The sequence below is a fragment of the Phalacrocorax carbo genome, chromosome 17 (assembly GCF_963921805.1).
Source record: "Phalacrocorax carbo chromosome 17, bPhaCar2.1, whole genome shotgun sequence".
Lineage (NCBI taxonomy): Eukaryota > Metazoa > Chordata > Aves > Suliformes > Phalacrocoracidae > Phalacrocorax > Phalacrocorax carbo.
The window spans coordinates 13,662,789-13,690,410 of NC_087529.1; the positions used below are offsets into that span (position 1 = coordinate 13,662,789).

The 27,622-nt window shown below is 48.3% G+C and overlaps 3 protein-coding genes across 4 annotated transcripts; all 3 read left to right on the forward strand.

The window, feature by feature from the left end:
- The first annotated feature begins 1,882 nt into the window (after positions 1-1,882).
- Positions 1,883-4,716, forward strand: LOC104051534 (protein SLFN14-like). Its single transcript, XM_064468222.1, is given in 3 exon segments — positions 1,883-2,467; positions 2,469-2,796; positions 4,280-4,716. Coding segments are annotated over 3 exon segments (1,350 nt in total).
- A 576-nt stretch (positions 4,717-5,292) lies between these two features.
- LOC104045307 (schlafen family member 9-like) lies at positions 5,293-9,829 on the forward strand (the record flags this gene model as incomplete). The annotated part of the gene is given in 4 exon segments (XM_064468224.1): positions 5,293-5,425; positions 9,065-9,423; positions 9,465-9,630; positions 9,633-9,829. Coding segments are annotated over 4 exon segments (846 nt in total), but the record flags the coding sequence as incomplete, so codon positions are not given.
- A 5,469-nt stretch (positions 9,830-15,298) lies between these two features.
- Positions 15,299-27,243, forward strand: MKS1 (MKS transition zone complex subunit 1). 2 transcript variants are annotated; one of them, XM_064467545.1, is made up of 18 exons: positions 15,299-15,385; positions 15,461-15,573; positions 16,201-16,313; positions 16,567-16,722; positions 17,156-17,253; positions 17,451-17,579; positions 17,895-17,999; positions 18,436-18,544; positions 19,447-19,503; positions 20,400-20,442; positions 20,970-21,032; positions 21,820-21,890; positions 22,732-22,801; positions 23,855-23,962; positions 24,503-24,636; positions 25,247-25,329; positions 25,412-25,509; positions 26,004-27,243. In XM_064467545.1, exons 1-18 carry the CDS (start codon positions 15,306-15,308, stop codon positions 26,108-26,110), a joined length of 1,737 nt encoding a protein of 578 aa, XP_064323615.1. In that variant the 5' UTR covers positions 15,299-15,305; the 3' UTR covers positions 26,111-27,243. The 2 variants fall into 2 exon arrangements, with proteins under 2 accessions (XP_064323615.1, XP_064323616.1); XM_064467546.1 differs by having other exon boundaries at positions 16,246-16,313.
- Positions 27,244-27,622: the final 379 nt, after the last annotated feature.

Genomic DNA, 27,622 nt, shown 5'->3' on the forward strand with positions numbered 1-27,622 from the left:
CAAGTCTACGGGACCTGATGAGATGCATCCCTGAGTCCCGAGGGAATTGGCTGATGTAGTTGCCAGGCCACTCGCCATGATATTTGAAAAGTCATGGCAGTCGGGTGAAGTCCCTGGGGTCTGGAGGAAGGGAAACGTTGTGCCCATCTTTAAAAAGGGTGGAAGTGAGGACCCGGGGAGCTACTGTCCTGTCAGCCTCCCTCTGTGCCTGGGAAGGTCATGGAACAGATCCTCCCAGAAACTATACTAAGGCACAGGGAGGACAGGGAGGTGTTCCAAGGCAGCCAGCACGGCTTCACCAAGGGCAAGTCCTGCCTGGCCAACATAGTGGCCTTCTGTGATGGAGTGACTGCAAGGGAAGAGCTATGGATATCATCTCTCTGGAATTCTGTAGGGCCTTTGACACACCCTTCTCTCTAAACTGGGGAGATACAGATTTGATGGGTGGACTGTTCGGTGGATGAGGAATTGGTTGGATGGTCACATCCAGAGGGTAGTGGTCAACGGCTCGATGTCCAGATGGAGACCGGTGACGAGTGGTGTCCCTCAGGGGTCCGTACTGGGGTCAGTGCTGTTTAATATTTTCATCAATGACATAGTGGGATCGAGCGCACCCTCAGCAAGTTTGCAGGTGACACCAAACTGAGTGGTGCAGTTGACACACCAAAAGGACGCGATGTCATCCAGGGAGACCTGGACAAGCTGGAGAGGTGGGCCTGTGAGAACCTCATGAGGTTCAATAAGGCCAAGTGCAACATCCTGCACCTGGGTCGGGGCAACCCCCGGTATCAGCACAGGCTGGGGGACAAAGCGATTGACAGCAGCCCTGCGGAGAAGGGCTTGGGGGTGCTGGTGGGTGAAAGGCGTGAGCCAACAACGTGTGCTCGCAGCCCAGGAAGGCCAGACGTATCCTGGGCTGCATCCCCAGCAGCGCGGGCAGCAGGGCGAGGGCGGGGGTCCTGCCCCTCTGCCCCGCTCTGGTGAGACCCCACCCCCAGCGCCGCGTCCTGCTCCGGAGCCCCCAACACAGGAGGGACATGGAGCTGCTGGAGCGGGGCCAGAGGGGGCACAGAAATGCTCCGAGGGCTGGAGCCCCTCTGCTGCGAGGCCGGGCTGGGAGAGCTGGGGTTGTTCAGCTGGGGAAGGGGAGGCTGTGGGGAGACCTTATTGCGGCCTCTCAGTACTTAAAGGGGGGCTGTAGGAAAGATGGGGACAACCTCTTTAGCAAGGCCTGTTGTGACAGGACAAGAGGTGATGGTTTTAAATTAAAGGAGGGGAGATTTAGATCAGATATAAGGAAGAAATTTTTTACAGTGAGGGTGGTGAAATGCTGGCCCAGGTTGCCCAGAGAGGTGGTAGATGTCCCATCCCTAGAAACGTTCAAGGTTAGGTTGGACGGGGCCCTGAGCAACCTCATCTGGTTGCAGATGTCCCTGCTCACTGCAGGGGGTTGGACTCTAAAGGTCCCTTCCAACCTAAAGCATTCTATGATTCTATGATTCCATTAAAAATGGTTAATTAACATTATGCCTGTGGGTGTCCTCACAATTGCCCAGCTTTGATTTGCTTGTGCGTTGCAAATAATGATTTTCATTGTCCAGTTTATTAGATCTAGCATGTAAGCCTTAGCCAAAGGTGTTATAGTTTCCTTTGTCAAGATTGCCGCGTATAATTGTTAAGTGTTTTTAATTATTTACCATTTCAGGATCAGGATGGCCAGATGAGAAGGGCAGCTGCTGATTAATTTGAAGATGAACTATCCTGATGTGGTGATAGCTATCGAGAAAATAGTTTTAGGAGAGAGATCCAGAAAAAAGACCTCTTGCAATCAGAAAAGGCAATGAAAAGGGGCCTCTCTAGCACAGGAGGAGGAGTAGTGAGGATGGAGAGTGAAGACAAGAATTACTGCTTTCAGGAGCATGGCATTGGCCTGGATATAGAGCAGAGCCTCAGGGCATGCATCAACTGTACTGAGACCAGCAAATACTTTACGTGGCTGCAGCAGCAGAGTCATTCGCTACTTTTTGTTAAAACCTGGAGCTGTGGAGGTCCAGAACAGAAAAGTGCATCCGCAAAGCCACGTATCTGTAGCTTAAGCACTGGTTTGTCCTGTAGGTCTTTCACTTCAGTTGTCCCTACAACTTCAAGCGATGCTGCCATATTTCTGAGGGAGAAGGAAAGCTGTGCCAAGCACTGTGCTGAGAATGGGCCAAGCGCTAAGAAAGCTCTGCTGAATTTTGATGGGGGAGCGAAGGAGTCCCCACTGAACACCCAGGAGTGCAACATCCAAGATGCTGCTGCCAGGGTTTTAAAGAGAGACAAACTGATGCTTGGGGAGGTCCTGGATTTCACAGAGACAACACATATTGAATTCAAGCACTTCGCTACAGAGACTATCTTGGAATACATTAGAAAAACTCTTCCAAATTATGTTTCTGCCTTTGCAAACACTCAGAGTGGTTATTTATTTTTTTGGAGTGGATGACAGCAGGAAAGTCACTGGAAGCCATACTAAAGTGGAGAAAGAAGCTTTGGAAGAAACAGTAGCTGATACCATGGGCTCGATGCCCGTCCATCACTTCTGTGGCTTGCAGGCTGGCGTGCAGTTTAAGGCTTATATCCTGAGTGTTTATGACAAAGCCAAATGCTTCCAGGGCTAGGTATGCGCTGTGTGAGTTGAAGCATTTTGCTGCTCTGTTTTCCATGATAACCCTGAATCCTGGATTGTGACGGGTGACGTGTTTGAAAGACTGAGCATCAGGAAATGGACAGAGCTCATGACAGCTAAGGACCCAGGCAAAATCTGCATTTACATTAATGCAAAGCTCATCTCTGCCTTGGCTTGTAAACTTTCAGGAGGAAAGACCAAGTTCTTTTGTTCTGTGTTCTCACCAAACCTAGAAAAGGGATTTTGGCCCATGGCACAGTCACAGGCACCGGGGGTGACAGTATGGCAACTGGCCTCCAACGGCAAACCGTTCTGTGAAGCGTTACCCTCTGAACTGGTTCAGCAGGACTTTCTGAAGCACTCCCAGCTGGAATAAGCATTCCTAGGGATCCCAGTATGCCTCTAAATGAAGTGCAAAGATTCAAAATCACCCAGGAGTTTCCATTACTTTTAATGAGAATTGCAGAAAAATTTCAAGCTGGCTTTGTCTGTTAAGATGCTCAGGAGGGAGTGATGTCCTGGTGGAAATCTGGCCCCTTTAGGTGCCTGAAAGGGGTTTATTTTGAAAACCAAGAAAGTCCTTACTGGTGCTGATCCCCACAGAGTGAAATCCCCAGTGCCTGATGGACCAGCGTGGATCAGTCCCCATGCCCAGGTTTGAGCCGGGTAGATCCAGCATCTTGGCACAAGTTTTGTGACAGCACTAAAGTAAAAGAATCATTTTAGCTGTAAGGGTGGTGTCAAACTAACCTGCAACTTTTCTTCTCCCTCTCCTTATCAAGTACTAAGAACATCTGTAATGAAGTCAGCAACATGAGGGTAGCTACTAAAACCTGGTCAGTCGTCTCTTCAGTGATCAGCTTGAGTTTGAGAAAAGTCCTTTTAAATCCACAGCTCAACAAGCAACACACAGTATGCAGCAGGTTGCAGATCGCTCCCGCTTTCCGAGGCTCATGCACATTTCAGATGTCTACTGAAAAGTCACTTTGCATATGTGGTGTGGCTCGGGGGTTGTTAAAAGCTGTTTTGAAGGAGCAGGGGTGCAAGGTTTTACTTGTTTTAAGACATGTTGTCTTGCTCCATTGTGAAATCCTTCCCCTTCAAAATCTATATGTCCTGCATTTTGTTCCATCACTCCACAACAAGACCTGTATGGCAAGTCCTAGAGAGTTTATTCTGACTGCAGATAGGAATAAGAGTCTTTCAGTCTTAAGATGAAACTAACCATCCTTTCGTACGGGTTCCTTGTAATGGAAATTTTCCTTGAGTGCGTGCACCCATGGCAGTGACCACATGAGCACAGAACATGCTAGCTGAAGAGGACCTCCTGTCCCGGCGGAGCCCCAGCCATGCGAGGCAGCTCTGGCCTTGTGTGAAACCTCTTCCATGGCCCTGGTCTGTGCTTAGAGTTGGGATGTCTGATCTCTTCAAAGGGCACATGCACACAAAAGACAGGGTGATGTAGATAGGAAGGGAACAAAGCAGCAAGGTCTTTTGGAGGTGGGCATCCACTGAAGAGACTCGTGGTACACATAGGTCGTTCCTGTAGGGTGCTGGTGTGCTGAACCGGCACGTCAGGCATCTCTTACCTGTACACTGGGGTTCCAACAGATACAGCCAGCCTCACCTCCATCCCCGGCAAGGTGATAGAAGAGTTCATCCTGGAGGTCATCTCCAGGCATGTAGAGGAAAAGGTCTTCAGAAGTAGCCAACATGGATTCACCAAGGGAAGATCATGCTTGACCAACTTGATAGCCTTCTATGATGGTGTGACTGGCTGGGTTGATGAAGGGAGAGCAGTGGATGTTGTTTACCTCAACTTCAGCAAGGCATTTGACACCGTCTCCCATAACATTCTAATAGACAAGCTAAGGAACTGTGGGTTAGATGAGAGGACAGTGAGGTGGACAGAGAACTGGCTCAACAACAGAGCTCAGAGGGTCATGATCAACACGCAGAGTCTGGTTGGACTAGAACGTCTCCCTTATGCAGAAAGGCTGAGAGACCTGGGTTTGTTCAGCCTGGAGGAGACTGAGGGGGGATCTTAGCAATACTTACAAATATCAGAAGGGTGGGTGTCAGGGGGATGGGGCCGGGCTCTTTTCAGTGGTGCCCAACGCCAGGCCAAGGGGCCACGGGCACAAGCTGGAACACGGGAAGTTCCCCCTGAACATGAGGACAAACCCCTTCCCTGTGCGGGTGCCAGAGCAGGGGCACAGGCTGCCCAGAGAGGCTGTGGGGTCCCTTCCCTGGAGACATTCACCCCCCGCCTGGACGCGGCCCTGTGCCCCTGCTCTGGGGGTGCCTGCTCACGCAGGGGGTGGGACGGGGTGAGCTCCAGGGGGCCCTTCCAACCCCCGCCAGTCTGGGATTCTGTGATGCCACACAGGGTCTAGATCTTGCCTTTGAACTGTAAAGCCATCTATGCTTTGAGCCCTCTTTCTTCTACTGCACATCGAGATCCTGTTGGTTTGATGCAATACTGTTCTCAACTACATAGGCAGCATTTTCTTGAGTAGGATTGTGAAGGGAGGTTTTAAATTAATCATTTCAGTTACTCTTTAGTGCTGGCTTTTAAAAGTACGGAAGGATTTTGATGGATATAACATACTTTTTTCTTCCCCCAAGATCTTTCAAATCTGGCTGATAAATTTGAGAATGAGCTCAGTCTGTCAAATGGTCCTTCTCTTATCAAGCCAGTTTATTCAAAAGCTGGACTCCAGTGTGCATCTGAACTCGAAGAATGCCTCTACCCAGGTAAGCTGTTTATTCTGGATATTTTCTTGAATTTAAGATTGTATTTGACAGAACTTCTAGGAAGATAATGTGATATAAGATTTTAGGCACACAACTTAACATAAACTGTTATGGTATTTAAAAGATGCAAGGTGCAAGTGCTCCAAGAATGTTCATTTCCCTGATTTTTCAGGTTCTTCAATATCTTCTCCCATAATTATGCCACTAAGTATAATCCCTAGTGCATACAATTGCTGAGAATACACCTAGTGTCCCAGGGGTTTAAGCACCGTCTGCCCCCTGTTATGCTCAAAAATCTTCTTATGGATAAAGAAGAGAGAGCATAATTTATTCCTAGTATAACTGAAATCTAAGTAGTCTAATCAAGGAATTACTACTAGTCAAGATCTAATTATTACTGATAACAAAAGAAAAATACAATAATGAATATCACTGTGAAAAAAAAGTAATAATAATAATAGAAAGTTACCTGTACATTTCCTAGTATCCACCCCTGTTCCTGGTGTTACGCTTGGCCTTCCACCTCCACCTGTCATCAGGAGTATGTAGTTGATGTTGATGGTTTCTTTTTCACACGCCAGGATCTGCTTGGGGTCACCTGCTGTACATTTGCTAATGCACTTCTACACCTTGTTCTTTCTTCACTGGTCTGCAAGTCCACTGCTCCACTGGAGTTTAGTAAACACGGCGTGTTTCACAGAAGTCAGATATTTGTTTGCTATTACCCTTATAACTAGTTTTGTTCAGCTCCAGGACTGCATTTCTCTACCTGACCATCTGAGAGCTATTTCTGGCCTTGGGATCTCCTGTGCTGTCTTTTACCGCCCCGCACCTGAATTCAGCCCTGCATCCTGTCTCCCACATCCCAAGACCTCTGCTGTCCTACCAGACCTGTATTTCTGCACTCTGCATCATCATGTTATGAGCAGAAAGGTCCCACCCTGTGCAGAAGACCTGCTTTTTGCTGCTTTCTGTATAAATTGATGGTTGTTATCCACAGCCACCTGGTTATTAGAAAAAAAGTGCTATTAGAGGTAAACCCAGTGAAAACAAAGCTCCAAACAGGTCAACAAAAATTCAAGCAAAGCAACCAGACAGGCCTCTGACCTGAGGCCTTGCAAACTCAGTGTAGTTCCCTTGGCTTGGTACTAGCAACCCTGTATTGCTGGTCTGCAGGGCTAGGCACCAAGTGTTTGGGTGTCGGGGATCTGATCAGCTTAGACATTTTTCTCACCCAGTAAGTTAATTCCTCCACCCTGCTCACTGCTGCAGGGGAACTTCAAGCTGGGGCACACAAGGGAAAGTGAAACTCAGCCCTTCCCATGCAGGGGTGAAGAACCTTGCCTTGGTTTTATTTATTAGGTGAAAACGCGACTATCTCAGAAACACTATAAAAGCAGCAATGGTTGCTGTGCGACAGAGACTCCCATACACCAAACCCTGAAAGACAAGGTATTAGGAGTAGCCAAGGGCAATGTAAATCCTATGATGTTCCTGCAGGGCAGGGCTGTGGCTGGAGGTCACGCCCTGAGACACATGGGAATTCCAGGTCCTTGTCTGGTATCAGAACTGCTCCAATCAGTAGCAAACAGATACTTTCTCATTAAACATACTCCATGTATCTTTTTTTCCAAATTCTGACCAATAGATGTATCAATTGCTAATTTTTCTAATTATTTTTGTAATTTTGCTATCTTTTCACATCTGTTTTCAGGATTACTCTCAGATGATTGATTTACTGATGGGTTAATAGTGTTTTGGTACAGGATATGCAATTGCAGTTTCTTGATGAGAATGTGTTTTTCAAATGGAAGGTTGTGACACAGTCAGGGTAATTTATGCTTGCATTTGAGATTTGTCTCTGTGTTATGAATGTGCATAGCTGTAATTTTAACCTGCAAATTTAAGACAGAATTTGTGATAATATTTTTTAAAATTACTGTTGCTTGTTATTTTGGAGGAGCACCAAGTTTAGTGTTGGGATGACAGGTGTCTTCATATATTCCCCTATATTTAAGAGGAACGTGACTCTATACATCAAGATGATGCTACTGATAGCCTGAAGAAAACGGAATTTTTGGAATTTTCCACTAAACCATAACCATGAACCACACGAGCCTGGCCAAACAGAATTTGGCGGTCAGAGACAGGGACTCCATCCTTGAGGAGAGCTGGGAGACAGATCAAAGCAAACATCCCGCCTCAGAAGACGCTGAGAACCTGAGAACCGGGTGATAAAGTGTCTAATCAAGGAGAACTAATTGGGATGTTGATAAGAAAGAAAACAAAGTGCCTTTAGGGGAACTGTCTCCATTTTAATACTGAAAATCAGGCCCATAGGCCAGGAATTGTTGCCCCCCCCCCCCACCGTAGTAAGCCCCTCACTCTCTGAGCATGGGGGGGTAAATTAAAAGTGAGCTGTACCTTTACATCAAAGTGAGAAAGAAATTAACCAATTATTAGCTGAGGTGTGTGAATATTAGCCGTAACTGACACTTTTAACTCGGTGCGGGGTGCTAGCTTTGTGGGTTACCACCTAGCACCAATCTTTGCACAGAAATGAATTAAATAAAATACCTCTGCTGTGTATAGTTTGGCATTTTGCAACCGGGCAAACAAACCCGCTTTTTGGGATAACACTCCTAGGTGCCTTTTTCTATATGCATTGTGTTTTACCAGTCAGGAGCATAGGAGAGGCTGCAAGCAGGCTGCTCCACCTGGTCCAAGCACTGGTCTCCTACTGTGGCAGCAACATATCCTTCAGAGGAATACCTGGTGTCGTGGTTCAGCCCAGTCAGCACCCAAGCACCCCGCAGCCACTCGCTCACGCCCCCCTGGTGGGACAGGGGAGAGAATCGGAAGAGTAAAAGTGAGGAAACTCGTGGGTTGAGATAAAGACAGTTTAACAGGTAAAGCAAAAGCTGCGCGCGGAAGCAAAACAAAACAAAACAAGGCATTCATCCACCACTTCCCACGGGCAGGCAGGTGCTCAGCCATCCCCAGGAGAGCAGGGCTCCATCACGCGTAACGGTTACTTGGGAAGACAAACGCCGTCACTCCAAACGTCCCCCCTTCCTCCTCCTTCCCCCAGCTTTATATCCTGAGCATGGTGTCGTATGGTACGGGATACCCCGCGGGTCACTTTGGGTCAGCTGTCCCGGCTGTGTCCCCTCCCAGTTTCTTGTGCACCCGGCAGAGCACGGGGAGCTGAAAAAGCCCTTGACCGGTGTAAGCGCGACTTAGCAACAACTAAAACATCTCCACATTATCACTGTTTCCACCAAAACTCCAAAACACAGCCCCATATTAGCTACTACGAAGAAATTTAACTCTATCCCAGCTGAAACCAGGACACCTAGATGATGAGAAGGCAGCTAGAAAGGATGCAGATCCTTCCAAATCCTTATTCCATTTAGAAGTCAGGCATGCCTGAAGCTTGGAGTTTATACCCCTTTTACTCATACAAAAAATCCTTACTGATTTACCACCAGGTATTGTGGGAATGCTGAATTTTTTACTCACATCAAATTGTTTACTTTGATGACTTCATTGTATAATAAATTCCTCCAGGAACTGGTGTGTTCAGTAAATTATTTGCTGCAGGTTTTTTTTCTAATTTTTTATTTCTTTTTTTTCTAGTGGGTTCTAATAAAATAGAATGGAAGCCAGAAACCATCTGCACCTACCTGTTCTCAGAGTATCCTGGATTAGAGGATTTAATGAAAAAACAAATCCATCCACTGAAAAAGGGGATACTGATATTTTCAAGGAGTTGGGCTGTTGATATTGGATTGTGGAAAAAACAAGATGTTATATGTGATGCTCTCTTAGTAGCTGAAAACGCATATCCAGTACTGTATACTGTAGTCAATGATGCCTCTTCTGCTGAGTCTGAAAACCTGAGAGGAACTGCTTATGCATTAAAGAAGAAACTAGTCAATGATGGGGGATATGCTTCAGAAGTGTGTGTGATTCCCCAAATACTGTACCTGAATGGCGCAAAGAATCAATGGAAGTCGCAGAGGATGACATTCCCCAGCAAGAAAACCAAGAAAACCCATGTGGTTATGCCAGCTTGTACCCAGAGAATTACGTCCTCACCTCCAGGGACATCCCCGTGTTCCTGCGTGCACTTATGACTGTTGTGCTGCGCTTCAAGTCCTACTTAAGTGACCATCTTGGCTGTGAGATTTTCAACCTTCTCACAAACAGTATGAGCTGCTCTCCAAGAACCTGCACAACGTCAAAGAGCAGTTTGTCCTTGGTCTTCCTGGAACAGGGAAAACAATCATAGCTTTGAAGATCATTGAGAGAATACGAAACATTTTTCACTGTTCTGCAGAAGAAAGACTCTATATTTGTGAAAATCATCCCTTGAAGACGTTTGTGAGGTAAGCAGTAATGTGCATTTCCCCTTTCTTCATTCATTCCATCCTCTGTACATACAGCACAAGCCCTGCTGATTTTTACATCTGTTTGCCAAACTGGCTGAAACAAACACACAACAATCATCTCAAGGAAGATGTTAGTATTGAAAGTATTAATGGTCCGTTACAGCTCATGCTGACACCAAAAATACCCACCTGCCTTCCCCTGTTGCTGCCTCAGCACTGCCGGTGCTGGGCCTGGCGCAAGCTACTGTGCAGCTGTGGCCTTTGGGTCTGTGCCATCTGGACGAGGAGAACAGAAACAGATGCCCCCTTGGTAGAGGATTTCAGGCAGAGCAGTTCCCCGGTGCTGTTCCTGCTGCCTTTCCACTTGGGTCAGCACGGAGAGGTCAGCAGGCCCCACAGCAGACAAGGCACGTTGCACCAGGCAATTGCAGCCTAGCTCAGGCACCGCAGCGCCCAAGCAGGCGGATGGCCTGGAAGAAGTGCTGCCCGTTCTTGCTCACCCTGGGGAGAACAGGGAACCCATCCCTCCCACGGGAGCTCGGGCACCGCGCTGCCTTCCCTGGGCCAGGAGCAGGGCAGAGGGAGGCCCCTGGGGAGCCTTGCCACGGGAAGGGAGCCCCATGTAGGAAGGGTGGCCTTGAGCCTTCTCTTAGGGTAGAGCCAAAGGCAGTTGGTGGGGGCTGCGCAGCAATGCCTGCGCGCAGCCAGTCCATTGGGATAAATGTCCCCACTGGGAAAATGATATAGCATGCTACAGCTGAGATAGGAAGTTTTGCATTTTTGGCCAGTAAGCAGCAGTAGACCTCCGAGGAAGAACCCACTGAGAAATGGAGGCAGTCAATACAGATTTGTCTGGTCACATCTCCTTTGTATTTACCATATGGTTTGTTTGGGTTTTGGTTTGGTTTTTTTTTTTTAGAAACGAGAAGTGCAGGTCTGTGACATGTGTTGCCTTCTGAAATGGGAACTTCCCAGAAGTGAAACACATTGTGGTTGATGAAACACAGAATTTTCATCCTGAAGAAAACTGGCACCAATGTGCCCGGGAGCTAGTCAAGAAAAAAAGTGGCATTTTCTGGGTCTTCCTGGATTTCTTCCAGTCCACTCACCCATATGGTTGCAGTCTTGAGTTTTCAGACCTATATCCTCAGGAATGGTTGACCAAAGTGGTCCGTAATGCCAAGCAAATATACAATGTCATGTTTGATCTAATGGAGGAAATCCTCCAAGAACATAACACGTATATGCCCTGTGAGGTGCTAGAAGGGTTGTTTAAACAGGCTGAATGTGCCCATTCTTTGTCAGGTGACTACATAATAAAAAAAAGTATGGAAACAATTGAAATGGCAGAGTACGTGGCCAGGCAGCGCAACAGCTATATCCAGCAAGGCATCCCACCAAAGATATTGCAATTCTGTGCAGTACGCATCATGCAGCCCAGGAGTTCAGCTGGATATTGGAACCTGAGCTTTTTAGCTCTTTTTAGACAAGGAAGGAAATACAGGGTGAAGTTGGTCTTGCAGTCAGCAGAGTATGATTCAGAAGATGTCATTGTTCTTGACAGCATCCGACGCTTCTCAGGCCTAGAAAGGAGGATTGTGTTTGGCATCCATCCTGTCCCCGCACAAAAGGAGATATCTCTCAGTCTTTTGCTCTGCATGGTGTCCAGAGCCAACACCAAACTCCATTTGCTGTATCACTAAGGAAGGATGCTCTTTTAAGAGACTTAAATGACGGTTTTCTCTTACCTAGTGCTACAGACAGCAGAATGCTTCGCTCACTTTTTGTTCAGTGATATTATAGGGCATCCTTAAAATTTTTTTAATGGCCTTTCTGTAGTCTATGCAAAAAAAAATTATGCAGTTTGACATACATATTTCATCATGTGTAGGCCTGTAGGATGCCATAAAATTAATTTTAAAGGACATCACCACTGGAGAGAACAAATTGCTGAAAATGGCAATGGCAGAAGGAAGTCAACAATTACAACCTACTTGGATAAATCATAGAACAGTTTGGAGACTTGTACTTTCAGTTCCTCTGCTCTTTAAGCTGATTGCATGTTTTGTCTTGTTTCAGTGCTGCCTGAGTGGAACCACAGGTAGGAAACTCAACGGGGCCATCCTTGTATATGTCCCTGCTAGTGCTGGTGCAAATGGTCAAAACTGTGCTGTTTTTCAGTAGCGGGGAGATTTTTGTGATTTTTCTGCCAAATAATCTCTTTTCTTATCCAAAAAGATAGAGCCACAGCCTGCTTTTGGGAGCGGTGGTGAACTCTCTTCGCCTCTGTTGGCAGTGGGGCTGTGGTTTTGTGGTCACACTGAATCATCTTAAGTGCAGGTTTCTGCCCATGGAGGCAGTTCTGTCCCCAGTAGTACAGTCCCAAACCTCTTGCAAGTAGGCTCAGGTGTGCAGCAGCATAGAGAGTTGGGAACCTGGGGTCTTGCAAGCTCATCTTCAGCCAGGTAAGTTCCATCTTGTCATTGCAGCTGCCCAAGTGCTAGTACTGGCATGAGGGGTAGCAGGAGTGTGCATCCTGGAGAAGGAGGCAGTGCAGGATCACACAATGGCAGAGGTGGGAAGGGACCTCTGGAAGTCATCTGGTCCAACCTCCTGCTCAAGCAGGGCCACCTAGGGTGCCCACAACCACGTCCAGATGGCTTTTCAGTATCTCCAGAGATGGAGCCTCCACGGGCAATGTCTGCCAGGGATCAGTCCCCCAGGCAGTAAAAAAGTGTTTTCTGATGTTCGGAGGGAACCTCCTGTGTTTCAGTTTGTGCCCATTCCCTCTGGTCCTGCACTGTGGACCACTGAAAAGAGCCTGTCTCCATCCTCCCAGCAGCCTCCCTTCAGATGTTGATACACGTTGATGAGATCCCCCTGAGCTCTCTCTTCTCCAGGCTGAGCAGTCCCAGCTCTCTGAGCCGTTCCTCATATGTGAGGTGCTCAGTCTCTTCATCATCTTCATGGCCCTTTGATGGACTCTCCCCAGTATGTTCATGTTTTTCTTCTACTGGGAGGCCCAGAACTAGACACAGTGCTCCAGGTGTGACCTCAGCAGCGCTGAGTAGAGGGGAAGGATCACCTCCCTCGACCTGCTGGCAACACTCCTCCTAATGCAGCTCAGGACTTCAAGAGTCTTTTTTGCTGCAAGAGCACATTGCTAACTCAAGTTCAACTTGGTGGCCCCCAGGACCCTCAGCAGCCTTCTCTGCAGAGCTGCTTCCCAGGCAGTTAGCCCCAGTATATACTGGTGCCTGGGGTTGTCCCTCCCCAGGGGCAGGACTTTGCAATTCTCCTTGTTGAACTTCATGATGTTCCTGGCAGCCCATTTCTCCAGCCTGTCAAGGTCCCCCACTTGATACTTCTCCCTTGTGCTCACATGGATACCTACTCAAGCTGTTTAGAAACTGCAGTGGGTCACCAAGATTTCCTCACTCTAACTAGGACTTTTGAAGTCAAAAAGCTGTTGCAATATAATGTATATGTTGATGGCCTGATTCTTACTGTCATGTCAAATTTGATACAAGCAGTACGGCTCTTCAAAACCTGCAAAAACCTGTTGAGAATCTACCATATAGAATCATAGAATCATAAAGGTTGGAAAAGACCTCTAGGATCATCAAGTCCAACCATCAACCCAACACTGCCAAGTGCACCACTAAACATGTCCCAAAGTACCACATCTACACATCATCTAAATACCTCCAGGGATGGTGACTCCCCCACATCTCTGGGCAGCCTGTGCCAATGCCTGACCACTCTCAGTGAAGACATTTTTCCTAATATCCAATCTAAACCTCCCCTGATGCAGCTTGAAGCTGTTTCCTCTCGTTCCATCGCTGGTGACTTGGGAGAAGAGACTAACACCCACCTCGCTACAACCTCCTTTCAGGCAGTTGTAGGGAGTGATAAGGTCTCCCCTCCAGGCTAAACCCCCCCAGCTCCCTCAGCCACTCCTCATAAGACCTGCTCTCCAGGTCTCGGAATATAGTTACATCTTTTATTTCTGTCTCAGATGTCAACTGTTGCCAGAACTTTGCCAATGTTTGCCTTGTTAATGTAGTTCCTATTATTGCTTACTCTGATATTAGATTTTTAAAAGCTGATAGATAGGGACATAATAATGTCATCTTTGCCCAGGGGAAAAAAAAAAATCACTGTGAATTTTGTACAATTGTATCAGCTTTCTGCTTTTCTGTAATAAATGGCTTTTTCTGATTTGGGGATCTCTAGTATTTGTGGCAGCCAGTGTTGCAGATCTGAAAATGTGAGGGCCTTGCAATACTTGCAGGGACTCCCAAGTACTTTCCATTGCAGCTAACAGCCTGAGAGGGAGGAAGATCTAAATTCTACGAGGTTTTGTATGTCAGGCTTTTAGTGTGCCAGTGTAACGTCAGCACTGCAGTGCACTTAAGTGAATATGCACTCCTGCAGTGTTTAAACTTGCCTTGACCAAAACATTCCTGGAGTAGCAGGGGGGAAGCAATTCCCAGCCCAGCATCCCAGGAGCGGTGCAGGAGGCCCTGTGCAGGGGGACCCTTCGGCGGGGGGTCCCAGCTGGCAGAGCTGGGTCCCGGAGCCATCAGGCACACCATCCTTGAGGGTAGTGACTCCAGAGATGACCACGGGGCGACCAGGTTGCTGGGGTGGATGGAGTCCACCTCGGGGCTGGCTCCGGGGAAGGGACCGGAGAAGCTAAAAGTTCTGGCTGAGGAGGCGGTGCACTAGCAAGGCTCCAGGCTCCAGGAGCACCTCCTTGAGCAAACAGGTTGCATCATGTGGTGTATGTGGATCTCCGGAATGAAGACCCCTCACTGGGGGAGGCGCAGCAGGGAAGGGCTGGGGAATGCAGCAGAACCGGTGGCACCGGGGGCGACCGGCAGCAAAATGGGACGGGGTCTGCCAGTCTGACCCACCCGCGGAGGGACAGGCCCTCGGCCGCTCCGGAGAGAGGCCCTGGTGGGAGGGGGCTGGTGGGCTCGCGAAGATGTCCTTTCCCTGGCAGCCCAACAGTCAAATGTCGGGAAAGAGTAGGAAGGGAGTAGGGAATAAAGGAGAGCCGGGCAGGTTCTCAGCCGGCGGCCGCACGCTGCGGTCTGGAGCCCCCGGCGCGGGGCGGTGCGGGCACCGCGGCGCGCCCGTTCCGCTCCGCGCTGCCACGGCGCTGTTGGGATGGCGGGCGTTGCTTGGGGGGGCCTCGCGCCCACGCCGGGGAATGTGGGGGACCCCCCCTCACGCGGGGTGGGGTGTGGGGGGACCCCCCGACAGCGGCCAGAGGGGCCCTCATGTGGAGGCACGTGGGAGACACACCCCCCCCCCCCCGCCTCCGGGAGGCCGTGGGGACCCTCCTCACGCGGAGGCGAGGGGCTCCGCCCTGTGGAAGCTGCCTCAGCGGGAACCGCAGGCAAAAGGGCACCCACCGCCCCGCCTCGGCTCGGCGCCCTCCGGCCGCAGGGGGCGCGGTGCCTCCCGCGCCGCCGGCCATGGCGGAGCCGCTGTGCAGCGCGGGGGCGGCCGGCGCCGTGTACCGCTCCCGCGACCCCGTGCGCAACCTGCGCCTCCGGTGAGCGGCCGCCCCCGGCCCCCGGCCCGCCCTCACCCTCCCTCACCCTCCCTGACCCCTCCTCCTTCCCCGCAGGGTCCGCATCCAGCGGGTCACGTCGGCCGGGCCCGTCCTGCCGCAGGCCCCGCCGCTGCTCGCCGGCCCGCGCGGCCCCGAGCTCCTGGGCCTGGCCGACCGCGCCGCGACCGGTACGTGGGGCGCCGGGCGGGGGCGGGCGGCCGTTATCCCGAAGGCGGGTTCCTTCTCCCCGTTGCAAAACGCCGGCCGACACGCAGCGCGGAGGTGCAGGGGTGGGCGCCGGGGGTAACCGCACAGCTGGCACCCCGCGCTGAGCCGCTCCGGGGCATTATAGGTGTCAGTGAAATGTGTCAGTCACAGCAGTATTCACACCCCCGGCTAATAATTAGGTAGTTTCTTTCTCATTTCACCTTAAAGGTACAGCTTGCTTGAAATTTACCACGCTCAGAGAGAGCGGGGCTTAGAGGGGGATTTTCTGGCCTATGGCTGTGATTTTCAGTATAATAATGAGGATAGTTCACCTAAAGGACACTTTGGTTTTGTTTGTATCAACATCCCAATTAGTTGTTCTCCTTGACTATACGCTTTATCACCCCCTTTCCAGCGTCCTCTGAGGCGGGATGTTTGCTTTGATCTGTCTCCCAGCTCTCCTCAAGGATGGAGTTGTAAAACAAGCGCTTCACTATCTCTCAGTTCCTGTCTCTGGCCGCCAAATTCTGTTTGGCCAGGCTCGCGTGGTTCGTGGTTATGGTTTAGCGGAAAATTCAAAAAATTCTGTTTTCTTTGGGATACCACAGGTGGCGGGGGCAGCGCTGTTGGAGTGACCAGGCCCTCTCCTGCAGGTGCCTGGCGTCCCCCAGACGATGAAGAGGAGGCCGAGGTGGGGTGGCAGGAGAAGCTCTTCAGCCAGGTGGGTGTGCAGGTCTCCTGCTTTGGGGTGTGCTGCTGTGCCCCAGCCCCGCTGGGTGGGCATTGGTGGGTGCTCCTCGCCGCTGCATGCCTGAGCAGTGTCAGAGCCGCTCCGGAGCTCAACTTATTTACTGGGATTCCCAAAGGATCCTGCCTCTCTCTGTGGTTGCTTTGGAAATCTCAGCTGAAAGTGGTTGTGGCTCTGACCGTGCCAGTTAAAGGCAGCTTTTGTGCTTTACCCATGGTGCTCTCAGTTTGAGGTGGATCTGTACCAAAATGAGTCAGCCTGCCAGACTCCCCTGGACCGGCAGTACCGCGAGGAGATCCTGAGACTGGAGAAGGCTGGAGGTCGGAAGAACTATCGCATCTTCACCTATACTGATCATGACCGATTCACCAACCTAGAGGAGGTACCAGCTCGTAGTCATGCATAATCTATAGACCACTGTCAGTCAAAACCACCAGGCCTGTGCAGAGAGAATGTTTTTCAGTTCTTGGCCATGCAGAAGCAAGCCAGATACCCTGTGTGCAGGAGAACATACTGCTTCTGCAAAGCAGCTTCGCCTGGTGCTCCAGATGTGGGATGGGATCTCCCTGTTCCAGAACGATGGTCAGGGGCAGCTTGGAGGGACTTGGCTTTGTAGCATTGCTCTGTAGGGAACTTGTTGGGTGGAGTTTAGCTGTAGTTTGCCACAAGAACAGCTAATGAAATCTACAGTCTTTTAGCAGTTTGTCCTTGCATGTAGGTGTGTACATACCTGTTCTCTCCTCCTAGAGTGGAGCTGTGTTTGGGAAAGATGTCCCGTTATAATTAAGCTAGTTCCCTCTGTTTCTCTATTCCAGTATTGCCAGAAGGTAACTGACTCAGATCATGAGGTGCTGTCGTATCTGGCGGAAAGGATGGCCAATGTGAGGAGGAGAAGACAAGACCGTAGGCCAGTGTGAGTGCAAACTGGCGCTTGGAGCTTGCTAATGCAGGTTTCCTGGTGCTGGTGCCCCAGCTGTGGAGCAGCCTGGTCCATGGAAGTTGGTGGCTTGAGCTGTGTCACACTTGGAACCTGGCAGTTTGATTCCTCTTTGTGGGGGGTTTGGTGCTGCCTGTGCTGGGCTGTGACTTGTGCTGTTCTGTTGTTGACAGAGAAGCAACTTCTCTGAAGTCAAAAATCATCACCTGGGAACCATCAGAAGAATTTATAAAGAACAATCATGTGATTAACACTCCTGTCCAGACCATGTACATCATGGGGGACTTGGGACCTTATGGGAAGTAAGTAAAATACTGAAGTGATCTTAATTTCCCAGAAGGAAACCCATCTTCCCTCCTTACTCAAATCTCCTGTTTCTTCCATTAGTTAAGGGGAGAGAATTCAGTAACTTGGGCTACTATTTCTTTCTGCCTCTTTCCTCAGCTGGGAGGTAACTGAGTGTATCTCTCCAAAAGGCTTCTTAAACCAGTGAAGGAAAGTGTGGGTGTGTTTGTTCCCTTCTGTACCCCTATGTGCCTTTACTGGCTCTGCTGTTCCAGAGCAAGAGAGTGTCTATGTGCTCTATTTAGGCTGTGTTTCTTGATGTCTTCCATTAGGCTTGGACACAGGGAGTATGAACATGTTCTTTGCACAATCAAGGTGGACGGCAATGGGGTGATCACAGTGAAGCCTGACTTTACTGGCAGCAAAGGAGCCTACCGGTGAGTGGGACAGGGCTGGTACCTCTTGTAGGACTGATACAGAGGGCTGAAATGGGTGCTCCCTAGTCACCCCTCAGGCAGTGGATCAGCACTTAAATTGAGGAACATTTTTAGTTTTATTCCAGAGATTTCTAAAGCAAGATTATTGTGTACTTGCGCTTGGTGTCGCTGCATGTGTGATGTGTGGGACTTTGGTGCCAGTCCCTGGGGATACAGGTTATGTGTATGCTGGACACAAGCAAGTCTCCCTTTTTGAGTCACTGATGCTGGCAGGCACTTGGGCGTGAGGAGAGGGCCATTAGTGCCCCTGTGTTACTGCACAGGCCTGGTGGAGGGGAGACTGCTGTGTCAGAATGGCACAGTTGGTGCTGTTGCTGCCTATGCCTATTCCCTGCATAATGGGGGAGTTCTGCCCATGTGTTTTGGGGCTCTGCAGGATCGAGCTGGATGGAGAGAAGCGAGAGGTATGGAAATACACCATTGAGAATGCATCTGTCCAAGTGCAGCCAGAGGAGGAGGAACGCGAGCAGTGTGTGTTCAGAGACGTAAGGACCAGCCTCCACTGATCATGTTGACTAGTTCTCCTGATTTGTCAGAGGGATCTCAGACCCCCATGTAGATGTAATTGATAGTGCTGTAGGCACCTAAAGTTGACAAAATGAATGTCTGGCAGTGAGTCTCATCATGCCCAGCAACCTGAGAACTTAAACAAATACTCCCTGACTGCTTTATTCCTTGGTCTAGGTAGAGGCCTTGTCCAGGATTAGCTCTGTTGGCCTCTGACTGCAGTGATCTATGTAGTGAGAACTGATGCAAGAAACCACCTGAATTCATGCCTTTCTAATGTCACCTGCCAGTGGTTTTCCTTCTCTTTTCAGCAGTGGGAAAACCCTTTCTTTGGTCTTCCTCTTGCTGCCTGTGTACTTATTGAATGATTTCTTGTTACCCGTAATGTCCCAGAACATTTGGATCTCATTTTATGTCTTGATCTTTCTGAATTGCCTTTTTGGCAGCAGCAGTTTATAAAGTTACTTAATGTTTTAGTTTTTCATTTGTACGTTTCCTTATTCTTTTTGTGGTCGATGAGGAAATCGTGATTTTGCTACACTGATCTCCCATCTGTTGATTTAATTGGAATAGTTTATGCCTGTGTTTTTAACATCTCATTTAAGATCTGATTCATCAGAGCTTCTTTTTCCCTTAGATTGGGCTTTGATGAGGTCTTTTCTGAAGCTGGAGTTCTATGCGGTATTAGCAGTTATACATCTTTGTTCTGTTCGATTCTTACATGCTTTGTATCTGCTATAATAATTAAAAAACGCTGTGTGCTAAGCCTGCCAACAATTTAAATTGGTTTTAAGTTATATCTGTTACAATTTTTGCAATAAGTAAAAACATGTATAGTCAAAAAGACACTTTTTCTAATCAGCTTGTTCTGTGTTTTCAGCTGTACAGTCGGCACAAGGAATACCTCAGTGGTCTCGTAGGCTCAGAATTTGAGATGGTGAGTACAGCGGTGCTCATCAAGGACCTGGAGCCCTGCTGCCTTTGGAGGCTGTTGACCTGGTTAGCATGGCTGCCATTTTTCCCAGTCTCCAAAGGCTGTTTCGTTCTGGGGATGTGTTGGCAGCTTTTATCTTGTGGCTTCCAACAGAAAATTGGGTCAAAAGGGACAGGTTGCAACGGATATGGGGCCTGCAGAGATCCATCCTGCATCTGTCAGACCAGCAGGAGAGCATGCTGGACGCTGCAGTCTCTGTGAGACCGCATGCATTGTCTGAAGGCCTTTGTAATACTTTTAAGAAAAAAGGAGGGTTTCTATCTTTCGGGATAGTGCTTGCTGTTAACTTCTTGAATGTCAAACACATCTATATGCCACTTTGTTCAAGTAAGCATCCCCTCCCAACCCCAAATTGATGCACAGTTTCCCTTTTTACTGAATTACCCAGACTGCAATCTTTTTTGCCCAAATCTTGTTTGCTGAAGTGTGAAAGTTGTTGTACTTTGTTGTACTTCACTAGAGTGTCTCAGCTTGTCCTGTGCTTCCCTCAACACCCTCCCCCTTGGGCAAGTGCAGGAACATTACAGGAGAAACAGGAGTATGATTTCTGCAAGTGACTTCTCACTACATTTTATATCCATCCTGAAGTCTGTAGGAGACCATTTACAGAATAATAAACTCCTGCAGTCTAGGAGTTCAGTCTCTCCAGCCTCTCTCCAGAGACTGTTCACTTCTGGAAAGTGGTATGAGAAGTCATGTCTCCTACCAGGCGGCAGAGTGAATAATTAATGTACAAACTTCAGTGAAATGTCTGTGTGAGACCCTGTTGGGGGGGGACTCTATGAGGTTTCACATTGGTCATTTGGCTCTTTATCTTGTTTATCTGCTCATTCTTACAGACTCTTCCTGGCACGCTGCGGCTTTTTGTGAATGGAGAAATAAGTGAGTCCTTATTATAAACAGTAACTATAGGGGCAAATCTGGGTCTGCTGGGATGGCTGAGGCTATGGAGGGTCCAAGGATTCTTGGATCACAGGCAGGCCGGTCCAGAGTAAGTGGTTCTCTCCCTAGAATCCTTTACTTCCTCCTTCTCCTCCCCTGTTTTTGCAGAATAATCCCTTGAGAGGCGTTTACAGACTGGAGGTTACAAATACTGTAGTGGTTCCAGGAAGACATACAGATCTGAAAAAAGGAGAGCAGATTGGGAATTTAATAGAGATTATAGCAAAGAAAGCAATTAGATGTGTGACCTCCCTAATTTGGTTAGTGATATGGGGACAGGGCTAGTTTAGAGGAGGAGTCTTCTCTGAGGGTCATATTCTGTTACTTTGAAAACCCTGGCTTTTCCCAGCTTCCAGCGGTAACTGGTTGTCCCTGACGTTATGGTGCTGGCTCTCCCAAAAGTCTGCAGGGAGTACTGGAGGAGTTTGTGTGGAATCGAGCAGCTGAAGTTCATTCTCTCTTCTCAGTTTCAGCTCAAGGCTATGAGTATGACAACCTCTATGTTCACTTCTTCCTGGAGCTGCCTAACCGTAAGTATTCACATTTCCAGCCATAACACAGCAGTTTAAGGAACGAAGCATGTGTTGGCTGGTCCATCAGATCAGCTCTGCTGAAAGTCAGTAAAAGTTAGTGTTGGGGCTGGGATCTAGTCAGAGGTCTTCAGAGCTAAAATTGCACAACTCAGTTGTTTGAACTAAACTCATGTCAGGGAGGAAGTAGCATCTTCCCTTCTTGTCTCTTCCAAATCAGGCTGGCCCACAGAGGTCCATTGGCTTCTCAGCCAGTGGTGCTAATGTCCAGCAGCCTACCCCAAGTTCATTCCTTGTACTGTGGAGAGTGGCCTTCCTGTCTTCCCCATCTCAGCAGTGACCTTGTTTGATTTCAGTGCTTACTGTCACGTTCTCATGTTCTGCGCTGACACTCACGTATTGAATTTTGACTGATAAATAACTGATAAATGACTAACATGCACATCCTGCTGCATGTTTCGTTCCCCTGAAGCTATGGCTCTGGCTCCCCTCTGGTGTTTGTCTGAAGAGGTACCACTTTTGCCCCTCAGTACATTTAGATAAGGTCCTACTATTCTCTTAAGACGGAGTTAGTACTTTTCACTGACAGTTCAGGGCATTCTGAGGAGCAGCCATTGCCTGGAACAAGATGGGGTGGGACAGATCTAGGGAAATTCAGGGTGGGTGATGTTACCTGTTGTTATCCCAATCAGCTGGGACTGACATTCTCCTTTGAGCTGCTGTGGTCTGAGTCCTCCCTCTCACCTAAAGCATTCACCACTCTGCTTATGTTCTTCTCTTCTCCCAGAGTGGTCGAGCCCTGCATTCCAGCAGCTATCAGGAGTGACACAGACCTGTGCCACCAAGACAGTGGGCTGGGTAAGGGTGCTTTCAGACCTACAGAGCAGTTTGAACAGGCATCCTCTGAAGTGGAACACGTATAACAAGCTACAGATATGTTCAGCAAAGGTCCTGACTTGAGAGCACCTTCCAAGGGCAGAACATGTCTGGCATTCCCCTTGTTCTAGTTATACTTGCCATTTTTCAGGGTGCCACTGTGTCCAAATAAAACTAGACTAAATAAAACTGCTTCAAAGTAGTTTCTGGAACTTTTTTTTTCCTTCTGGCTGATTGATTGCCTTTGGAGCTTTGATTTTTCTGTTCTGAAATGTTCAGAGTTAAGGAAGCATTGTTCTGACTTACCTGGGGCAGGAACGCACAGTCTCTAAATTGATTTCTCAAAATGAATGCCTGCTCTTATCTGGGAAGTTGGTTCCATTGCTGTCTCCAGTTCCTCTCTTACAAAATCTGAGTTTTTATCAACTTTTTAATGTCTTCTATGTGAGACAGTTTGCATATTACAAGAGTAATTATCATACAACATTTCAGTAGTACCATTGTTTGAGGTATTTTGCTTGGCTCCTGTAAAGATTGTGGCAGTGTAGTAGTTATGCAGCTAGCTGAATTGTCATTTGGGGCGTGCTACTCTTTCCCCTTTTTCATTACTTTTAACAGCCTGTTCCATCAGCGCAGCACTTGGGAGCGTATGCAGGTCCGTCATGCAGTCAGGTCTTTGTTAGTGTGATGTGATTGAGCTTGTTTGGGCATCATTAACTCTTTTCTACCATTAGTTATTTTCTCCCTGCTCTCTGTGCCCCCTGCAATTCTAGTGATGAATTCTCTTGTCCAGGATCTGATCTCTGTCCTGTTCCTTTTCTAGGATAACGTGGCATACTTCTGCTACCCCTTCACTTTGGAGATGTTTTTCACCCAAGGAGATGAATCGGAAGGTGTGTTTCCTTGTTGCTCTGAAATGTGAAATTATGAAGTCTTTGATTGCAGTGTAGGCATCATGCTGTCTGGTATGTTGTTGGCCCCCCCCCAAAAGATGAAAGGACAGATTTAGACAAAGGGAAATGTGCTGCTTCAGCAAATGTTCACCGTGTCACCACACAGCCTCTGTACTAGCAATGCATTAGCATTTCTATGGATTCACTGATGTTGTCCTGCTTCCAGGCTGTAATCAGCTTTATCCAGTTGCAAAACTGTATCTTAGCCTGTTTGCCTCAGAACGCATGGCATGCTGGTCTGTGTTGCCACCCCCTGTGTACTGCATTGAGCCCTGGGACTCGGCAGCAGCTTTTTTGTACACAACTAAAATTTTGTGCAGAGTCTTATATTTGTAGACACGCTCAGTGACCTGTATAATCTTTGTATAGTTTATGTCACTTTGAAACTTCCAGCTCTTAACTTAAGCTGGGCTTCTCTGCTGTCTGTTCCTGTTGCTTCACTACGCTAGTGCTGCTTCTTCATCAGCCCCGTTGCTTGTTGGATTGCAATTGCTAGAGACAGCTTTGCCTCTTGAATCCATTGTATGCGTTGGATTTGAGTAGTCAACCAAGACTAATGAATTTTCAGCCTAGAATAAACATGATGAGTTTGTTTCACCATGGAAGAAAGAAATGCTTGGAGACCTCTAGGAGGATCCAAGTTAATAATACCCCAATGATGGTGGGAAAGGTCAGAGATAAAAACAGGTTCTCCTGTTTGGCATCAGGTCATTCACAAAAGATTGTCTTGTTTGCTGAAAGATAATTGATGAACCAGTTTGGACTTGCTCTCAAAACAAAGAATTTTCCCAGACCTTTAACATCAATAATTCTGTTTTCATACTCAAATCTGAGGGCTCAGCTTTTACAGGGGAAATAATCACCCATATGTGTAGGTTAGTCATTGTAGAAGAAATACAGAAAGGACTTCCTACTAGTGGAGGTGGGTATTTAGCATTTTTTTTCTGTGATAGTCTCCCTCACAAAGCTGCGATCTGCTCCTCTTATTTGCAGTCAGTCTCCCACAGTGGCCTGTCCTTTACTTTGAGGTCCTGTCCCTGGATTTCTGGCAGAGGTATCGTGTTGAAGGATATGGTTCTTTGGTGCTGCCAGCATCTCCAGGTAAAACATACTTGGGGCATTATGTTAATTGTCTGGGAGAATGAGTTGAGTGGTTCTCTTGCGAATGGATTCAGCTGGTCTGGGGGAGGCTTTGCCTTTGCATACTGAAGGGAGGAAGAATTTGATGCATTCTGCACCATTCTGCCTTGCTGTTGAGATGCATCATGTGTTGCTGCCCTTGCTCCTTCAGTGATTCTGTCACAAAATCTTGTGTGATGAAGTGCTGGGGTGACGCTGCATATCTGTCTTTACAATAGCGGTAGCCCTCTCCGTCCCACAAGGAATCTGAGGGTCACAACTGTTTTGACATCCATGTGTGGTAAGGAGATGCTCCTCATGGGTAGGGGGTACTTTTAACGCTGGCTGTGTGACTGTATGGGGCTTACTCATTGGGAAAATGTGATAGAGATACGGTGCAGTGTTTTCATTTCCAGCCCACTGTGGTTTGGGTCAGCAGGTGTCTATCTACCATGCTATCCTCTGTGACTCTGAATAGATTGTTGGTTGTAGCTGCTAAGCTGTCCTGTTGTCCTGGGTCAGGTCTCCACATGCTCACCATCCCCACCTGGCGCCCTGTGGAGCTGGGGACCGTCGCTGAGCTGAGGAGATTTTTCATTGGTGGATCTCCTGAGCTGGAGGACATAACCTACGTCAGGACACCATCAACCTTCAAGGTGGGCTCATCTGCAGGGCATTGCTCTTGCTGGGCGATGGTAGATTATGCTCTTGTCTTCAGACGTCTGTGGACAGCCCTGACCAGATTTGAACAAGGGTAAGCTGGTGGTCCTGTCCCTCTGACGAAAGAAATGTCTGTCTGGAGAGTGTCTGTCACGTCAGCGTTTGTTACCAGCTGTAGACTTCTTTCTGTGTTTTAGTAAGGAATCTGGGCTGTATCACCTGTTTCAGGTGCAGAGCAGGAGGCCTATGAACGTGAGGCAGACAGAAATATCCCGCTCTTACGAAAGCTGCAGAGGTGCTTGCTGGTGTAATGAGCAAGTTGATCTTAATAACATCTTACGTGTGGCCTTTGTGTGGGAACGAGCCCCCATGCAGTTTCTGAAACCTTCTTCCAGCACTGCACGATCAGCTTGCTAGTGTTTAGGTCCTGCCCTCAGCACAGCCTGGAACCATCTGCCCTTCTTTCTGACCTCACTTTCTGTGTGCAGCAGGGAAGGGAGAGACTCTGTGCCCACAGGAGTGCATTCTCCTGGTCGTTTTCGCTGGGGTCAGCCTGCTGCAGCAGGTTACGGGCTGTGGCTACTCTAACTTGTGCCGTCTTTGCAGGGAGAGCGCCTGAGCCGTTTTGGTTTTCGCACAGAGACAACAGGGAGCGTCACCTTCCGGCTTTACTGCCTGCAGCAGTCTAAGTAAGTGCAGCAAAGTGAGTACGAGCTCCATCTTGTGTGCTGTGTTTTGGCAGCCCTGACCTCCTACTGTACTTCTGTGCAGAGCCTTTCTGGAAACCAGTGCCCTGAGGCAGCGCATGCAGAGTGTACTGGACCGGCTTGGAAGCTTCAGTCAGCAGAGCTCCGTCTACAATGTTTTGGGTAGGGCTTTCGGTGTCATTCTCCCAGGTGAGCCTTTGGCTCACTTTTCCCCCTTTTTACAGAGTGGGAAGGATATTTCAGGAGAATCCATTACCATGGGTTAATTGCAACCCCATGAGCAATCTGAGTCCATAGCAGAGGTTAAATGTTCTCATCTGAGCTGGAAACTTAAGGAGGTGTCAGCTCTCAGCAGGCAGAGGGATAACCACTCTGAAGGCAAAGCCTAGGCTGGGCTGCCGAGTCTTGCCTGGCGCTGAGCATAGCTTGTGGCGCTGATGCACAGGCTGTCTCCGGTTCCGTTATGCGCAGAGCAAAGACAGTGCTAGAAATAAGTGAAGAGAGCAGCAAGGACTAGGTGCTTTGTTGGTGGAACTTAATAATAGGAAGTGAGATTCCTGCTCCAGGAGAGATGATGTTCACTGGACAGGCTCATCCCTCCCCTTCCCTGAGGCTGGCTGATGCACTCTGGCATACTGTCATTTGCTGTGTTGTAGAGGCTTTCCAGAGAGCACGGCGCCGGATGCAGGAAGCGCGCGAGAGCCTTCCTCAAGACCTCATCAACACCTCTGCTGCCACTGTGCACCAGTCACAGGAATCATGATTCCACCTCCGCTGCCTGGGAGCGCTCAGCATCTTCTCTCGGACACAAGCTCCCATTGTTCAAGAGGAGTCATGGTGCTGGTGCCTGGAGGCTTTTGAAGCCCTTCCTTTTTTGTTTTCCCTGGGTGGCAGAAGGAGTCTGTAACACATTCAGACCCAGAATCTTTGCATTTCCACAGGTACCTGTGGAAGGACCCCCATTTTTTCAAGGCATTTTGTTACCAGGCCCTAACAATACAGCCAATTGTTCACGTTTCTGCCAAGTGGACTAAAATACTGACATGGGACATGTGAACCCTTGAACAGCTTTTCAGGAATTGAACAGTAAATTATTAGAAATATTTCACGTCTACATGACTTGGTAAATTTCGTTTTCTTCTTAAAGAAGAGGGTGATGTTGAAGGACAAGGCATGAATGCTGTTTGACATTTAATGAAATGAGTAGATAACTTCTTGAAGTGCTGATAATTGGTGTCAGCATTTGTAGCTATAGGTCAGTCAACAGTAAAACACATCTATCCATCTGTGCCTTAAGATTGATTCATTCCTAGAGGGAGAGCTTTTTGCCACCTGTGATACATGAAATCGAAGCATGGGAATGACGTTTGACAGATTGAGAACTGGAGAAAAGGGTTTCGCTCCGTATTTCCTTTTATGTGCCCTAACGTTTCTGGCTCTGCAGTGATGAGCAGGAGTGTTCTTTGTTCAAGAACACAACTAAAAACACGCATTCCCCTTAGTTCATAGCAGAACTTTGGCTGGGGCTGGACAGTTTGCAGACGACGAGAGCAGATTATAACGTTTGCACAGCAGCTGAACTTTGAACTGTTCAAGCTGCTCAGCTGAGCTATGGTTCATTGTTCTATCTCTGCAGGACACTGCATTGCTTCCTGGGGAAGCATGTGTGTACCCAGTTTTCACTCAGTTTCTGCTGTTCTTTTTTCAGACTCTCTGTACCCCCAACCCCTTCCCACCCCCCAGCCCCCCTCCCGGTTTTGTTCTTGTCTTGAGTTCACAGGAGCGAGGCTACCAGCAGACTGATGATGCTGCATTGATTTGTGCATGAGTGACTTTTCCATGTGTTCTCCACCTCTGCTTTCAACATGGGATAGTAATAAAAATCTCAGGCTAAGATCATGCAGGTCTGAATGTGTCTGTAAACTTAAAATTCAGAGGTAGAATATGAAATAGGAATTGGCCTTCCTCCTCTTGCTCTGCACATTCCTCCTTTGCAGGGAACATGAGACTCATGGTTGCAGCCATGTGCGTGATTGTTAGAACATATCCCTCTTCCCTGGTGCTCCATTGTCTTCCTCGCTCCCTTCTTGCCATTTTGATCATGTCTCAGCCTTCACTGGGAAAGCCAGGATCCCGCATTTGTTCCTCCTTGACCTTTGTCATAATTCCTAGATCTTTCTGACAGCTTGAATGTGTCTGACAATTTCAGTTATAAAAGAGAATTTTTGCTTACCCCTTGCCTGCTACGCCTCCTTTTTGATGGAAGAGGCTGCCA